Here is a 17051-nt window from a genome sequence, read left to right as displayed (position 1 = left end):
CCGAGCCCGTTTTGATATTGCGCTAATGAGCTTCATCCCGCCCTCACCGCAAACTGTGCAGCCATCCGCCGCCTTTCCTCATGTTGTCGTTCCTTGTTTCCCCAGAGGGCTAATCTCTTTAACTGTCTCCCTGGATCGCATAACTATGAGCGCCGGTGAAAGAATTCGCAGCTGTTGATTTACAATGACTGCATGCTGTCCCTCGTCTTACAAGCCATGCTCAAAAATTAGAATGGCTCTAAAGTTCAACCCATTTGCAGTTCAACCAAAATCACCATGAACCAGTTTTGTACAAGATGTCACAATCAGGATTTATATGGGCGGACGGGACTTTTCGGGTCATTTAGCGCCCACTGGGCACGGCCGGTGTCTTTTGAAAAGGTGTCTGATGAAAGCTGGTATGCAATCCACCTTAGCGTCGGGAGTCTGCCTTTGCCCCCCCCCCCCCCCCCCCCCCCCCCCCCCGATTGAAGCACGGAGAGACAAGCAGAGGAGCTCGTCAGTGAGCACTGCAAAGCACGCCCTGAGTTCCGCTCATATAATATGTATTGGTATTGATCAAGCAGATCCCATGCAGTGGGAGCTACATTTTATAAATCAACAGATGATGTTTTCATAACTTGTCTCGTCCGTACAGTGATGAAATGTATGTCAACTGAATCCAAAGTCAATATTTTTCAAAGGCGTGGCCAACTAAACGTGCTGACGCTGAGTAAGCCAGAGTGTGACTCAGCAAGGCCCCCTTAAGATTCACAACGCTGCGGGCTTCAGGTTGGCATCTGCTGCCCAGCGGAGGCCCGGAACACTGATTTCAATCCTCCAAGGCGCCATTGTGCAGATGGCCGCAAGCGTTACCAGGTTGAAAATGGCTTTGCAATGGCATTGCGCTGCTCGCAGTCGGCAAAGGGCCCCAAACAAAATGGAGTCTTGCTCACTCTTACTGTTTTTCAGGGACATTTGTTTTGTTGGGTCAATACGTTGTGGGTGTGCGGGGAGGAGGCGGCCCTTGGCGCCGGCGTGCTTTGCACCAAGCCCGCCGCCGGCGGTGTTTGCACAACAATCGGAAGAAAATGTCAACAAACGCTGGATTTGTTCACGGGAGTTCTCCGCTTGCTTTTTGGTCTGCCAGATCGGACTTATCAAGATCGTTTGAAAGCACTGTTTCCGTGTCTTTGAAGGACTTTTGTACTCAAATGCGCTGGATTATTTTAATCTGACGTGTCAAGAAATGTGGAGGCTTATCTGAGCTTGTCAGCTCCATCGCAACCGAGGTGTGACCATCTTGGCGGTTGTGCTTTCAGCTGGTAATTGTGCTGTTGAATTGGACATGGCTGTCTGCGGGCAGGGTGGGGGGAAGTCGCCCGCTCCCTCATTATCGCGGTAGTGCGGCCGATTGCTACGATATTCTCTTTGACGTCAAGCATCTTGGCTGGGGGAAGGTGTGGCATCAGGGTTTTGATCCCGCCGAATCCCATGGTGATTGGCCGACGGGATCAAAGGGATGGGCCCGTGGTGAGCCAGCGGCCCGCCAGTGGCCTTTGTTTGGCACAGGATCCATTTCTTCGTGGAAGTTTTTCACGTCACGCCACCGATATGCAATTGACAACGCTCCGGACCCAAAAGGGGTCACGGATCTGAAATTGCATAAGGAGCTGCCTGTGAGATTTCTCGCACTCACTTATTCCTCACTCTTGTGTGCCAAAGAAGAGTGGACTTGCTTGCTCCTCGCACACTGTCACTGCGGGAACGCACCTCCGGGAGATTTGTGCTTCATTGTGCTCCCAAAAACTCTGCTCTGCTTAGCTCTGCGCATGTGTGTGCGCGCGCGTGTCCTCGCTTTGATGTCAGACTGCGCTTTGTCCGTCCGGCAGGTGTTAAAGCACATGGAGGACATCCTGCTTTTTTTCCTTTGCACGGTCTGATGGAGCCTCTCTCGGCGCACCTCCCCAAAGTCTAGAAGTTAACTTTGCTCTGTGTCTGAATGTCAATCAGCCAACGTGTGCTTTCATGCCGAAGTTAACTTTGCTCAGCGTTCGGATGTCAATCAGCCAAAGTGTGCATGCATGCCAAGCATGACATCACGTGAAACTCGAGGCGGCCAGCGAGGACGGTCGTTTCCCCCTAACGACGACTTGCCAGATTTGTTTTTTTTCCAGCAGTTGGCCTTTGACCCTGGCACAGATGAGCTCGCACAGGCTCCTATTCAGTTTACTTTGGAATCCACTTTCAGCTTTCTTTTCATAAAAGGTGCAAATTCTTTTGGTTTGGGAGCAATGAATGATGACGATGATGATTTACATAGCACTCAGTGTTTTGCTCTTTCATTTGCAATTGATCAATATTGGACAAAGACTTCTTACTTGGAGGCGTTGTTTTTGTTTGAGTCCCCCGATAGCAAATTCGTTTTGGGTCGTTGTCGTAATTTCCTTATTGCCTGCTTATTGGTGTCGTCTTTCCTTGATGTGACTCTGCGTCGAATTCATTTTGGCTTTAGCACCGTTCCGGTCGGGACGCGCAACCTTTGCAATCTAAGATTGATTTTGTGTAAGCGGTGAATTCCTCAAAGGTCTGTTGTGAAAGGCCACATTGTGCGTCGCCGGCGTGTCTTCTCTCGTGCGATGATAAGCAGTCGCACGAGGGGACCGATCCTGTCAGCGCATTCAAATCATCGTTTTTGTTGCTGTTTTTTGTTTTGTTTTATGATGAATCAGGCAAGTCACTGTCAAGAATGCTCACACACAGGTGGGACTTTTGGTTGTCAGGGTCCGTAGATCATGGCCCGTGCGCACTTGCCACATAAAAGCACAATGGGAAGAGATAAGAAGCAGACCCAGTTTGGCTAAATCCTCGACAACCCCCCAGCGCTAAGCGGATTAGCCCAAAAGTTAGAGCAATGCGGCCCCAAAGAGCAACAATATTTTTTGTACAAATATATTTAGTCATTTTTGGGGCTGACTGAAAAAAAAACAGCTTGAGCGCACCGTGAACTGTTTTTCACCTCTCGTCTTGTGGTTGGCGCGAGTCGTTTTTTCTGTGCGGAGGATGTGGTCCACACAGATGGGGGGGGGGGGACAATGGCTCAGCCGTTGTCTTTGAGAAATGCTTGGCTGAGCACCGAACGCGGCGAGGAAGGGTGGGCAGGCGTCTCTCTTCATGCTTGCTCTGCTTTAGCAAAAGCGCAAAACGTCAAGAAGGACCCCAAGGTCCAGCTCTTGTCGCTGGGCTTTGTCCAACGGCGGTGGCTGAGTACTTTCGGCGCATTAAGACAGAGGCATCAAAAAAAAAAAAAAAAAAAGATGTCGCCACAACCAGTCGTGAGGTATTAGTCAAAAAACAGGCTCTTTGATGAATGGAAATAAATCAAGGAGTTTGATCCGGCAGCGCAAGTGGAGCGCAAGAGTCTCTCTCCTCCAGCCAGCCAGATTTTGTGGACCAAATTTATTTCTTAACTGCGTGTGAAATCAGAGCAGCCAAGTCCAACATGGCTGGAGAACACCTTGGCTCAGCGATTCGACAGTCCTGTGTCGCCTTTTTTGGCCTGAATTTTGGCCATCGTGTCCAGGAAACTGTTTTGGAGGCCAAGACCTGTCTGTCGGCCAGATAGAAGGAAGCCGGACCGAAAAGTACAGAGGACAGGAAGCTTTTTCTTTGTTCCGCTTTTGTTCACATCTGTCTCGTGACCTCCCCCCCCCCTCCAAACGGCGCTTAGGGATGCTTTGTGTGTATTTTCAGTGTGCGCTCGAGTGGAGGTGAGCATGCAGGAGACGGTGGAGGTGTACCTGGGCGACTCGGCCCACATCCCCTGCCAGTACAACTTCAGCCAAGCGGACAGCCTTCCAGAATTCGTCATGTTCCAGTGGTTTGTGGTGCGTGACCGCAAATTCCACAGACGGTCGATTGTTCCATTTTGCCTTGCTTCCTTGGATCGTCGTCCGCGTCATCAGCCCGCGATTCCCGCATGAAAAGCTCTTGTGACGTCCGCAACCGCCGTCCACAGAAAGACCGGGTCGGCAGCTCCCGCATGCGCATCTACTATGTCGATGAGAACGACGACGTGGCGGACGAGGGCACTGAGTTCAGCGCTCGCATCCGGGTGGCCGTGGACCGGCGCGCCACTCGCCTCACCGTCCAGGAAGTGCAGCTGTCCGACGAGCGGGACTTCATCTGCCAGGTGAACGGCGTGTCGGCCGGCGCCGCCGAGAGCAAGACACGCCTCAGGGTCTTTGGTGAGGAAGCGCGGCGAAAGCGGCGACGTCGTCAGGCCATGCCTTGAGAACGCTTGCAAAGTGACGTGCGTGCTTCCGCTCCAGCTCCTCCGGAGGCTCCGCTCATCCAGGGCGTCCGAGCCGGGATAAGCGTTAATGCCGAGGCGCCGTCCGAGGTGAGTGGCTTTGGACTCCCACGCGAGACTAACCGCGCCAGACTAACCGGCGCCGCCACCTTTAGGTGGCCACCTGCGAGGCCCGCAACGGTTTTCCCAAGGCCAACATCAGCTGGTACAAGGACAAGATGCCTCTGGTGCCTTCGGTGGGACGTAAGCCACGCCGTCGTTGGCGCGTTGGGATTTGCAGTGCCCCGCCTCTGAGGTGGCCGCTTGTGATCAGGTGTGAATGTGCGGACTGTCTACACGGTGGAGTCGAGCGGCTTGTACTCGGTGCGCAGCACGCTGGAGTACCGGGTGCTCAAGAAGGACAAGGATGCCAACTTCTCCTGCGAGCTCAGCTTCTCGGTGCCCAGTGCCATCAGGACTGTTGAGTCCGCCGCCGTTGGCGTTACTATTCACTGTGAGTCCACGCATAAGCGAGTTGGAATTGCCATCAACACACTTAGACCGTTCACACACTCGCCGAAGTGAGACTTTGCAAGCATGTGTGTGTGCACCACAGACCCAGCCACCATGGTGGAGCTGTGGAGGGAGTCGCCCAAGGGGTTGATCAAGGAGGGCGACACTGTGTTGCTGCGTTGCCACGGCGATGGCAACCCCTCACCGACCTTCAATTTCAGCAGAGAACGAGTAAGAATGAGAAGGGGAGGGGGGCTTTTTTTCTGTCCAAAAATTCTCCCAAGAGAGCTGGGCTGAGATCTCTGCTCTGCCCATTGGTGTGAAACCCGTTAATGCCTGGCCATCCATCCAGCTCAAGTGCTAGCCCACAAGCTAACTTTCAGCTAGCAGCCTCAGCCTGGAAATGCAGCCAATTCCAAAGAGTGGCGGCTCTTTGGCAAAGAGCTTCCCGATGCAAAGTCCACTTCTTGGTTTGAGGGGACCACTTATCAATGTTTGCGGCAGGAGCCCGGTGCGGAGGAGAACTTGGACAGTAATGGCAACGTCCTGATGCTGTGGGCGGTGTCGCGCGCGGACCGTGGCCTCTACCGCTGTCAACCCCAGGACAGCACCAAGCTCAAAGGAGAGGTGGAGCTCAAAGTGCACTGTGAGGACACACATGCACGCACGCGCACACACACAGCATCCACTTGACAAATCCTCCGTCCTGATGCGTGTTCAGACCTGGACCCCGCCGTGGTGGTGCCCAAAGAAGCTGAGGCCATGTTCAAAGGGGAAGATCTGACCGCATCGTGCAACGCTCTGTCCTCCCTGAAAACATCGACTGTCTGGTACAAGGTTTGTTGACCCAAGTTTCAAAGTAGTGCTCGGGCGGGCGGCTTGGGGCTTCACTTGAGCACAGGACGCGGCGGGAGCCAACAGTCTGAAAAGCCAAGCCGGACTGGAACATGACGTGTGGTGCTGAAGTGTGTCAAAACCATGAACTGAATGTGCTAGCAGGGCGGCCAGATAGTAGGTGTGGGAAACACGTTCCGTCTCCAGGACGCCACCTATGAGACGGCCGGAGAGTATGTGTGCGAGGTGAGCGTTCCCGACTTGCCCACCCTGCACACCAGCGGCTCCGTCCACATCGTCGTCCACGGTCAGTCCCCACCCCAAAGAAAAAAAGTCCTGCGCCACGCGAGCTAGTGTGTCATGCCGCTCTGCTGCGCAGGCGCTCCGCAGTTAGTGGGCGAGGAACGGGAGGTGCACCTGGACGAGGCGCTAGGCAGGACGCTCAACCTGAGTTGCGAGGCCCACGGCCACCCTGCGCCCAGCATTGCGTGGATTTTCGACGGCGGCCCGGTGCCTCACCGCTGCTTTTGCTGCTGCCGTGACAGCAGCGGCCCGCTGACCTGCGCTTTGCTACCACAGATGTGGCGTGAGGTGTTAAGCGAGTCCGGCGACTACGCTACCCGCAGCGTGGTGAGTGTTGCTGTCAACTCGGACATCGGCGTCGCATGCAACGCCTCCAACCGCTTCGGTGCTGACGTCAGAGCTTTTAGCATCAAAGCCGGTAAGCCCAATACTACGTGATGGGGTGGGTGAGCAAATCAAAAGTACTTTTGTCACAATCAAAGTCGAACCGTGTCTTGTGCGAAAGGCGAGTTGCTTTGTAGACATTGTAATTGCCTATTGATGTCACAAGAGGGCAGCTAATTGTCTTTCAGTCAAACTCAGTTCACCTTCGCAAGCAAGATGATGCACGATGGCAGCAAAGCACTAACTTTTGCCCCATTGAAGCTCCTCAATTCACTTCATCCTCGTTGTTTGACGCTTTTGGCCTGAGTACGAATGCAGGTGTTTGTGTGTGTATGAAGTAGCGTGTAAAAGTGTGTTGTTCTACTTGTTCGCAGTTCCCCTGGTCACCTCCGGCGTGCCCTTCTCTTCTGGTAAGATTGTTCGCTGGCCCACTGGCTCATTTCATGGCCGCCTCACCAAACACTGTCTGTCCTCCTCCGCCTCCTCCTCGTTTGACAGCAAAAGGCTTTGAGGACCCGCTCCATGCCTTATTGATGATCTCGAGCTCTCGTTGCGGGACTCTCGCCTGAGGGTGGATTAAATATTCTCTTTTGCATCGAGAGAACATGGCGGGCCTTTGAATGACCGGGTGAAAATTCTCACTCATTACAGTATCGCACAAAGTGGTGTGCCATCCGCTTGCACGTTTTTTCACGAACTAAACAACATTCTGTCACATTTGTATTGCCAAGTTGATTTTAGTTGCTCACCCGCAGTCAGCAGTTGATGTTCACGAATAAAAATCCAAGTACCTTTTTGTTGTCAAGCAAGGCCCCCATGCGTTGAATCGCTTGTCCTTGTGCCTTTGTGTAGCGGAGGGGGGCCGCGTGATCATCGTGGTGGTCATCCCGTGCCTACTGCTGCTGGCTGTCCTGGGCAGTGCGCTCTACTTCCTGCACAAGAAGGGCAAGATCCCGTGTGGGCGCTCGGGGAAGCAGGACATGTGAGTGGTGCCCGTCTTGGGCCACACGCACCCGGCCGCCCTTTGTGAAATGTCTCCTCCACCCAACCAACGCCAGCAGCTCCCAGGAGAAGAGCGCCAAAGATGACATTGTGCTGGAGATGAAGAACAACGCAGAGGCCAAGACCGAGGACACGGTGCTCCTCAAGGCTGTCAATGTCAACAAAAATGGCACAAACGGACAGGTAAATTTTGCCACCGCTGCGGAACAATCAAGTTATGAGGACAAAATGGTGAGGATGTGCTTGAACGTTCTGGCATTTTCTAGTGACGGTATCGGCGGTGGAGGAGCTCATCAGCAGAGACTCCAATCACACAGTCCTGTCATCAGACGCAGTAATTCTGCACATACACACACACACACACACACACACACACACACACACACACGCGTGCGCACATACACGCACACAGAACAAAAACACAACACGAACACACGGTTTGAGTCAGTGTTTTTTATTTTGTAAAAGTACTGTTAGCTGTTTGTTTCATTATCGCATTGCCATCAAAGTGTACATATGATCTTCATATTTTGTTTTTTAAGATACACACCTACACATTCACACAACTGCTTTTCCCACTTTGTAAATATGCCGGTGGACTGTTGGCGGGCAAATTTCAAAGAGGTTAGCAAGCTGCTTTGCCTGGTTTTGTTCATTCTGAAGACTTCTGCGGGATACACTGAATATGTCTCTATTTTATAATGTGTGTTTTTTTTACCTGTTTGGCATGTTGTTCATACATGTGCTCACATTGATATAACCGTGAGCCGAGACCGTTACAGTACTTTCGAAGTGAACATTTCAAATCCCGCTGGGCCCGTGTTGTGAATGACGTGTAGCGTTTTTATATTTGGGTGAATTTTCGGGAACAGTTTTTTTGTTTATTTGTTTTGTGTTGTGCTCTGCTGAGTTAGGGAAGACTCCGCACCACATTGTTGTAAATGAACACTTTTTCTTTTTTACTTCCTTTTTTCAAAAAAGTATGTAAATTAAGGAGTCGTACACGTGATTCGTTGATGCTTGTGTTTTTTTAAACAATGTTTTTGCAAGAAAATGCCAATTAAAAAGTTTGTTAATATGTTTGCGCTTATCATGTCTGTCAGCGGCCACTTTAGAGGCTGATTTGCATTGAACACGATTTTAGATGAGAATGTTTCTTTCTGGACACTGCCACAGTTGTAGCAGGCTGTGCATATTTGTGCAGCAGCGTCATCTCAGTTTATGGTTATTTCTGTGTAAAACAAACCAAAAGGTTCTTTGAGTTGACAGCGAATCGATTGTCTATTCGTTTGTCACCTGTCAGTAAATTCCCTAAAGAAGAATAAAAGACAAATCGGAGCAACTCGGAAGATAACTAACGTCACAGAATGAATATACAGTGCTGGCCAAAGGTGTTGGCACCCTCGCAATTCTATCAGGTAATGCTCAATTTCTTCCAGAAAATGATTGCAATTACAAATGATTCGGTACTATTATCTTCATTTATTTTGCTTGCAATGAAAAAAGACAAAAGAGAATGGAAAAAGAGTCAAATCAATTGTCATTTTACACAAAACTCCAAAAATGGGCCGGACTAAAGTATTGGCACCCTCAGCCTAATATTTGGTGGCTCAACCATTAGATGAAATAACTGCTTCAGGTCTGGACTCATTGCTTTCCACTTTAGAAGTCTCCGGTGCTTTCCCTCAAATCATTTTCTCGTGCTTTTTGAAGTGTACAAGCGGTATAGAAAATGGATGGATGGACATTAAAGTCAAACAAAATGAACATTTTAATACTAAAGCATTTATAATTGCAATCATTTTCTGGGAGACCATTGACTCTTATCGACAGAATTGCTGGAGCGCCAATACTTTTGGCCAGCACTGTATTAGGGTTGTGTATACAACGGTTGGAATTCGAATCGAGTTGCGATTGTGCATTTAATTGAGAGTCGATGTAATAGTTTGTGCACTCGGGTGACGATGTCACCACAACTGGTGCACAGCTTCAGCGGGGGCCGCGAGCACTGTTGTTTTGAGGCGAAATTCTGGCTGCTTCCTACTAAGACATTTCACTTCTTCCCCAAAAAATAAAAAACGCTTTCTGAGAGCCCTTCACGCAGGTAAGACAGCCAACGAAGGGAATTGGATTGTTTGCTGCATGCTGCCAGCATAGGCGTTAATGCATCGTCATTTGACTGCGATGGTTAAAATGACCCACGTGGCTTCTATCATAGCTGCAGTGTGCATTAAAGATTTATATATACCGTAATTTCCGGACTATAAGCCGCACCGGACTATAAGCCGCACCAGCTAAAATTCAGGGATATTTTGGGTTTTTTCTTACATAAGCCGCACCGGACTATAAGCCACACGTGCACATGAGTTTTTTACAAAGAAAAATCCATAAATACGCCGCGCCACCATTTAAGCCTCAGGGTTCAAAGTAACCTTCTGAATAAAATGCATTAAAAGTTCACATTCATTACAACTTGTTTTTGGTGAGCAAAATGTCAGAAGAATTGAATTTAAATGCTGATTGATTGGGTTTTAATACAATGCAGATGGTCCAAACAGCGCCACTGCTTTGTGTAATCTCTGAGTCTCATGGCAGAGTAAGAGAAAGGGTTTAGAGCCCTTTGACGCAGGTCACCTAGCGTGCATTCCTACTAAAGCTCATAATAGTCACAAGCAACACAGCCAGAATAAGCAGCAGCCATAGTAGTGTTTCAAAATAGCATTTTTTTTTTTTTTTTCAAGATACCGCACAACAGTGGTCCACAGCCTTTTTACTAGTGTATAAAAGTGATCATGTCATCACAAAAATCACGAAAAAAATCTTATATAAGGCGCACCTGACTAAGCCGCAGGGTTCAAAATTTTGGAAAAAAGTCACGGCTTATAGTCCGGAAATTACGGATTAAATGAAACAAAAATGTGTTTGTGATGAAGCACACACACAAAGGTTTTAAAGAAAATACTGTTTAATTCAAAATCTTAATGGCTTGGGCATGAAAACATGGCAACACAACAAACACCAAGGATATTAAAAAGACAATAAATAAATCATATTTACATGATGACAAAGTAGCAAGACACTTTTTAGTAGGCAAGTTATCAAGAGAAAAAGGCAAGTTAAAATACTTTTTTTTAGTTATTCTTTTTAGTGTACATATATTTAAGCATCTGTTTGAAGCGAGTTTCCCGCCTTGTAATGCGGGCTTGTTGGAGATGGCCAACGGAACAGGAGATCGCGACGAGGGCGCTTCATTGTCGTTCTTAAAAGACAGAACAGTCTCAAGATGAAAGATAAAGCATAGAGCTTAGCATCCATCATGCAAGGTCCCTCAGCAGGCGATCCAAAACAAAAAAGGTACCGCCTACAAAAATCCTCCTTAAGGCATTAAATTTGATTTTTCATAACCTAAAGTCAATGTGCTACTACAACATCACAATTCTTTCCTACTAGCATGTGAAAGTATTGGAGTGTTAATCTCTTTTCGTATTAATAGCATGTGCGACTATGATAGGAAAAAAGTCTTCCAAAACGGCGGGCAAACCTGCCAAAAGGCACAACTACAGACTTTATGTAACAGACACCTGACTGAGTAAACCCGCCGCCTCGTCGGGACCGGAATGTGTCTGCTCTTGGGTCCTCCGTCACGAGTTTGCTTTTTACTCCAAAACTTGTGGAAGAGGCTCGATGCAAGGGCTTCACGCCTGCGTGGTTTAGCGCTTAAATATCAAAGTCTTTGTATAACTGAGTTGACGCGTGTAACTCGGGATGTCAAAGTGAATCTGACGCCACGGAAACAAAGAAGCTACCATTTGGCTCCAAATGCCTGTCCCTGTTTTGAACCGTAATCGAGCGATTTGTTCGAGATCCTTCTTTTTGTAACAAAGGCTCACTTGGGCAGCCGACGTTGGCAGCGTTGGCGTGGTCCCTCGGGGGTTGCGGCGCATGTTTTAATAAACATTTGACGGCTTTCACGCACGGGGCCAAGCAGGAAAAGATTCGGGTTCACCAAAGGCGCGGCGGCGTGGAGTGCGTCATGTGCGGCGGGATTATGTGGCGACGTGTGCCGCCGAGGGCACGGACACAAACTCTCGAAGGATGTTCTTGGCTGTCTCAAGGTTGTTCCGGGCGATCAGTAGTGCCTTCTGGATGTCCTGCATGGAGTAGCCCTGAGACATCAGGCACTCGATCTCACCACTCAGCCACTCAGTGGGCCGCTCCGGCGAGGCCGCCTCGCGGTTGGGTGGCCCAACCCGCCGGTCTGAGTTGGTGCGGCGTGGGAGAGGCTTGGGGGGGCGCTCGGGGTCTGCGCCGGCTGCGTACAAACCTGAGGGGGCAAAAAGGATGCTAGATGCTTGGCTCAATACAAACAAAAAGCATCGTCAGCCAAAAAGCAAAATCTTATTTGCGACCATCCCATTGAAATTTGGTCGGACAAGGGTTAGGGTTAGGGTCCGAGAGCGCATTGGATGCGATTGTTGCCGTCTTGACAGAAGCGACAAGAGGACGCGGTGCGGCACGTAAAGGAGATGCCGCTTCTGCCGCCGCGTACCGGCTTCGACGGCTCCGTCAATGCTGAGCGTGCCGAAGGCTTTGGAGGGACCGTCTGCCAGCGCCCGCCGGGCAGGTGCCGGCGGGCGGTCGTACTCATACATGTCCTCCAAGGGGCCATCCGTGGACTTGGCCTGGTAGACGGCGGCGCAGGCGGGCTGAGGACGCTCTGAAACAAACAAAATGCAATGTACGCAACTTGAAATGTGTCGCTTCACACAGGAGAGGACGTCGAAAGGCCACGTGTACCGTCATCGATGGGCTCTGCCGAAGCCGCCTGGGCCTGGATGTTGCACATAGCCTCATACACCTGAGGGTCTGCCGGGTCCACATCGCCGCCCTCGCCGCTGGAGATGCAGGTGAATAACAAAATGCTCAACTGGCCTCTTGTGATACACTTTGGTTATTCGAAACAATATTGAATTATGTAATCATTAGACTTAAAGAACCCCACGACTCTGTAAACTGTGGCGCCATCTTGTGGCTACACAAAATGTGGGGGGCTAACAGTTGTCGATTGTTTTCTACAAAAAAGCGAAAAAAAACCCAAACATTAATTGTTTGACTCGGTTGACAATCACCCGACTTCACGGTGGTGGTTCGCTTGGCCAGGCGGCGGCGGCACCGACGAGCCATTGATAATCCACGGCGCGCCCGATGCCGGGAGAGAGGTGGGACTCATGTACTCGTTCTCCTCACTGTCGGTGGGCAACTTCTCCCTGCTGGACACGGCCGACGTCGGCAGCGATCTGAACGAATGCAAATCCAAAACCTTTCTAGCAATAGATCTTCATCAAATGGAAACGGTGACCATGGGGTACCTGGCGGCCAGGCAGTAGATGGCGTTGGTGGCCACCTGGGCCTTGCCTGCCTCGGAGGCAGCGGGCGCCTTGCAGACGGGTCGCGGCACCATGTAGTTGGCGGCCCAGGCTGGTGTGTCGGGCGTTGAGGGCAGGGGTCTCCTCTGTAGCCTGGGGTCCCCTGCTGCTGACGCCGAGTAGGGGCGCTCTGGGGGAGGCGGCGGTGGAAGCTCTCGGAGTGCCGGGGGCAACGGGAGGGGCTTGTCCCTGTGTGTGGCCCCCATCTGTTTGTGGCAGAAAAAGAGAAGGCTGGAAGGAATGCTCTTCTTAAATTTCAAGCTGCTGGGGGCACGGCTAATCGCTACGGTTAGATACGAGACCTTAGCGCAGGCTCCTTGGACCAGCTGGCTGTGCAAGTTCGAGGGTCTCTGCTGAAGCAGGTCGAGACGGGGCGGAACCGGAGGCAGCTGGGACACGGGAGACGCCGGGCGCTCCACCTAATCGCACCGTTTCATTCGAAAAGTGGGTCTTACGACGACATGTCCAGACCTCTGCCAACAGTAAGTGACCCCCAAGAGTCTTGACAAATGCCTACAGCTGCCATAAGATTGAGACAAAGAACTTCTTTTGTCTAAAAGAAGCTCTTTATCTTACCTCAGCATGGCAGCTTGGCCTCAAAGTGCAAGACGACGGCGGCAAGGGATTACCTTGCTGCAGGCCAGCCTGCTCATGACAAGGTTCTGGTCTTCCAGACGCTCGTCGTCGTCCTCATCGTTGGTGGCTGCCTCAGCACGGCCGACCCCTCCTTGGAATCCAGTGAAAGCTCCGCCGCCGGCTTTGGGGTGAAAAGGGTCCACCACGATGGGCTCGGTACCCTTAATCTCACAGCGGCAGAAGGGGCAGCCCTGACCCTCCGAATCCTAATATCGCATACAAATCGGTTAAGGTCCAAATCAAGATTTGTGGGGGAGATGTCTCGATGGCACCGTAGATGCTCCACGTGCTCTGGTGGTTAAAACCTCCACAAGTCTTCTCGTGGGCGTCCTGTGTCTCACCTGCCAGGCGGTCAGACAGGAAGTGCACATCAGGTGCCGGCAGGGCTCTATCTTGACGTCCTTGTCGTTCTCGGCGCAGATCTTGCACAGCTGGAAGGTGGAGCCCATCTCGCAGTACAACTCGTACTGCTCCTATGAAACGGAGGAGCGTGCACGTCGATGACAGCGACTGCCTGCGACTCGTGTTATTGAGGGGGACCTACCTGGGTGACTTTGATGTGGTCTTGCGGGGAAGGTTCGCACAGGCCCGTTAGGTCTGGGTTCTGTGCGCGGCCATCTGGGAATAGGTAGCTGGGAGGGAAAAAGCACACGGGAAGGAAGGCCAATCATTCCACAATGGACACCAGACGAATTGGCAATGTGCTGCCCGCCCCTTCTTGGCCATCGGGGGCAGTGCAGGCTTTAAGAAAAAGAGGTGGAAGCCGCCGACTCACAATCCCTCTCTGTAGCCGTCGATGAGCGCTTGGAACAAAGGCTTGTTATGAGGGATGGTCTGCAGAATGTTGCCGTCAGCTGTCACGTAGCCAATGGCCCACTGACCCAGCCGTGTACAGCTCAGCCTGAAGATATAGCTGAGGAGGAGGAACAGCCAGTCAGTCAAGTGCGTCTTTTGCTGGACGCCATTTTGAGAGGCTCAAGTTCTCACCTGCCGGGCTTGTGGATGAACCTGTGCAGTCGAGCCTTGACCTCGTCGTAGGTCAGGAAGGCCATGTAGCCCGGGTGCGTGACCGCAAGACTGTTCCAGTTCCTCAGCAGGGACGACCACGGCTGCACAAATACGCATATCCACTTAGGAACGGTCTGGAGGGGCTCACCGCTTGCGTCTCGTCAGACCTGAAAGAGCCTGGTGAAGATGTCAAACTCAAAGACGGAGATGTAGTCGTTGCAGGTGAGGTCGATGGTGGACTTGAGCGCCATGGCCTCCAGACCCGAGCCGATGGGGTGAAACTCATGCAGCGCCTGCCGGAAGGTCCTCCATGGCACGATGGTCCTGGGGGGAGGGCGGAGGGGTCGGTGGACGCGTCCACCATCGCGCCTCCTTGCCACGGTGACACTTCATGTGCGGCAAACTCACTTGTCCCCAAAGGAGCGTCTCCAAAACTCAGCAGCGTCGGCTTTGGTGATCCGGAAGTTGTCGCCCTGGAAGAGGCCGTTGGGGAAGATGGCTTTGAGCTCGGCCAGCATGTGACTGAAGATGAGCGATAGCTTGGTCAGGTTTCGCCTGAGGGGGAAGAAGACGGACAAGGGCTCGATGATGTGCGCCGGCCGGACCTCTCAAACCAATCGGACGGGATGAGTAGAGAAATCACGTGAGGAGGAAGGGAAGCACAGACTTTCGCTTTGTAATCACTTTGAGGACAAAGAAGGAAGTCAGCGTGTTCATCAGAGATGCTTGTTCTCGAACATCCGTTCGCTCTTCTCGCCGCGTAGTGACACTCGCATGGGAAAATCTGACATTGCGTGTTGCTTCTTATTTCGCTTTAGATATCAGCTTTGATCAAAGTGCAACATGCCAAAATCAGCAAATAGGTAAAAGAAAAAAAACATGCAACCAAAAAAAAAAAAAACACTCCATCAAGCCCTCTCGAACCCAGAACAAAGGAATTACACTGGATCGCCAACGGGAAAAGAAATATACTCTATAACCAACAACTATTCAGAGACTGTCAGTGCTAAAACTGGAACATGCAAATGAATATCTGACAGGTGAATGCTTCAGGTAGCTTATCGCTCTTTTATTTTTGTTATTGAAAGAGATCCCTAATTTGCATGTCCCAGAGCTTTTGTAGCTGTTGATAAAAAACAGAAGTGCACGCTCACCTGGGCTGGGAGTTCTCCTCGTACATCCTCTCCTTAGCCTCCTTGAACAAGCTCATGGTCTGTTTGGTCTTGTTGGTCAGGTTGTCCATGACCACGCGGAAGTACTCGTTCTCGCCCAGCATGTCCATGCGGCTCTCGTAGCGCGACAGGACAGTGCGCAGGTGCTGGTAGGTGTCGGGCAGCAGGTCCAGGATGTACGGTGGGCTGTTCTTCAGTGCCACTTTGGGGTTCTGGCACAAGCGCACCACCTGCATCGAACCACAGTTATTATGATTCGTGCTGAATGGGGAAAACTTGAACAGATAACAGAGAACAAAACATTTCAAAGTCCACTAGCTTAATGCTAACACACAATGCAAAACACCACAGACGGGCTAATACAACAAGCATCAATGACCTTTACGAAACTCATATTCAACATAATCAAGCAACACGTGGACAGACAAAATGACTGGTGGAAATGCGTCACATTTCATTTGATCATGTTTTTACAACAGTGAAACGTTTTCTTTTCCAAATTATAAACGTATTACGACATTTCCTGGTGCGTGTTCTACTGAACACTAGGACGAGTTCATGCAGTTTTCTTCATTTCACCGGGGAAACGAGTTTAGAGGTGAGATGTCATTTGAATTCCGAGGGTCGTCATCCCCTAAATTAGGGCACCATTGTATAAGGTAAAAGCGGTAACAGCTCCCGAATCTTAATCCGTCAAGTGCGTTCTTTATATGGCCAACGTTTAACCCCGACGGCAAGAAACGGCGCTCACCTTATCCATCAGCTTCCAGCATTTCTCCACCATTTTCTTGTCCACTGCGGCGGGCTGGTGGGGCTGCATGGGCTGCTGGTGGGGCTGAAAGGCGTCCTTCATCAAGCCGATGAGACCCGCGCCTCTCCTCGGATTTCCGGCCATTAATTCGCTCGTTGACCGGGGATGGGTGAAGGTGGGGGGGATCCCGCTTGACAGCCTCCAGTTGATGACTCGTCAATCTCTACCTCCTTTTTCAACGTACTTTCGGTACGGCCTATCGCGATGGCTATCCGGCAAGCTTAAGGGGGGGGGGGGGGGGGGGGGGTAACTCAAAGAAAGGGGAAGGAAAAGGCGCAGTGGAAACGATGTGATCGCAGCGCTGCTAGCTCCCGAGCTACATCGGAGGGGAGGTAGAGAAAAAGGCGAGAGCCAAACTCGACCCAATCACCGCCTTGTCGCGGTGTCGGCCGCTTAGTGACGACTTCTCCCGTCGAGTTGAAGCCGCCCCGCGGTGCCAGCCAATCTAATAATAAAATGACGGTGCGTTCTTCGGCCGTACGGGTCGATCAACGTGCAGGTTGCGAACGGGCGCAGTTTGCAGCCGACGAAAAGTCAGCCACCAAAGCCAGACCAGACGCGGATATCCGGCTGACACCTCCAAAATAATAACGAGTGCATCGTTTAGATCAGCGCGCAGAGCACCCATGAAGAGTCGTCACGTGGCACAGGAAGACACGCAAGACGGTTAGCTCCCTCCTGTTTTTCATTGG

The 17051-nt window shown here is 51.1% G+C and overlaps 2 protein-coding genes across 7 annotated transcripts in view; one reads left to right on the top strand and one right to left on the bottom strand.

The window, feature by feature from the left end:
- The window catches only part of mcama (melanoma cell adhesion molecule a), a 13976-nt gene extending 5592 nt beyond the window's left edge, over positions 1-8384 (top strand). For 2 of the 6 annotated variants that reach the window (XM_088398617.1, XM_088398613.1), the window contains exons 2-16: positions 3733-3866; positions 3998-4226; positions 4311-4381; positions 4447-4534; positions 4605-4784; positions 4887-5014; positions 5288-5429; positions 5505-5620; positions 5780-5924; positions 5997-6127; positions 6197-6338; positions 6679-6714; positions 7157-7286; positions 7363-7489; positions 7573-8384. In XM_088398617.1, coding sequence (XP_088254743.1) covers positions 3756-3866; positions 3998-4226; positions 4311-4381; positions 4447-4534; positions 4605-4784; positions 4887-5014; positions 5288-5429; positions 5505-5620; positions 5780-5924; positions 5997-6127; positions 6197-6338; positions 6679-6714; positions 7157-7286; positions 7363-7489; positions 7573-7575 — 1779 coding nt within the window. In that variant the 5' untranslated portion in view covers positions 3733-3755 and the 3' untranslated portion in view covers positions 7576-8384. Of the gene's footprint in view, positions 1-1054; positions 1272-3732; positions 3867-3997; positions 4227-4310; positions 4382-4446; positions 4535-4604; positions 4785-4886; positions 5015-5287; positions 5430-5504; positions 5621-5779; positions 5925-5996; positions 6128-6196; positions 6339-6678; positions 6715-7156; positions 7287-7362; positions 7490-7572 lie in introns of those variants that run through there. The other 4 variants (XM_088398618.1, XM_088398615.1, XM_088398616.1 and 1 more) reach the window with 4 other exon arrangements.
- Positions 8385-10253: 1869 nt separating this feature from the next.
- On the bottom strand, positions 10254-16951 carry LOC148385917 (E3 ubiquitin-protein ligase CBL-like). The gene is made up of 15 exons (XM_088398609.1): positions 16300-16951; positions 15531-15778; positions 14785-14931; positions 14544-14700; positions 14356-14477; positions 14144-14281; positions 13913-14000; positions 13710-13841; positions 13362-13574; positions 13035-13151; positions 12676-12938; positions 12436-12603; positions 12104-12201; positions 11856-12023; positions 10254-11630 (listed from the first exon to the last, which is right to left on the bottom strand). Exons 1-15 carry the CDS (start codon positions 16441-16443, stop codon positions 11353-11355), a joined length of 2481 nt encoding a protein of 826 aa, XP_088254735.1. The 5' UTR covers positions 16444-16951; the 3' UTR covers positions 10254-11352.
- Positions 16952-17051: the final 100 nt, after the last annotated feature.

The sequence above is a fragment of the Syngnathus floridae genome, chromosome 15 (assembly GCF_059516105.1).
Source record: "Syngnathus floridae isolate MCC-2025c chromosome 15, RoL_Sflo_1.0, whole genome shotgun sequence".
Taxonomy (NCBI): domain Eukaryota; kingdom Metazoa; phylum Chordata; class Actinopteri; order Syngnathiformes; family Syngnathidae; genus Syngnathus; species Syngnathus floridae.
This window is presented reverse-complemented; position numbering and strand designations above follow the sequence as displayed.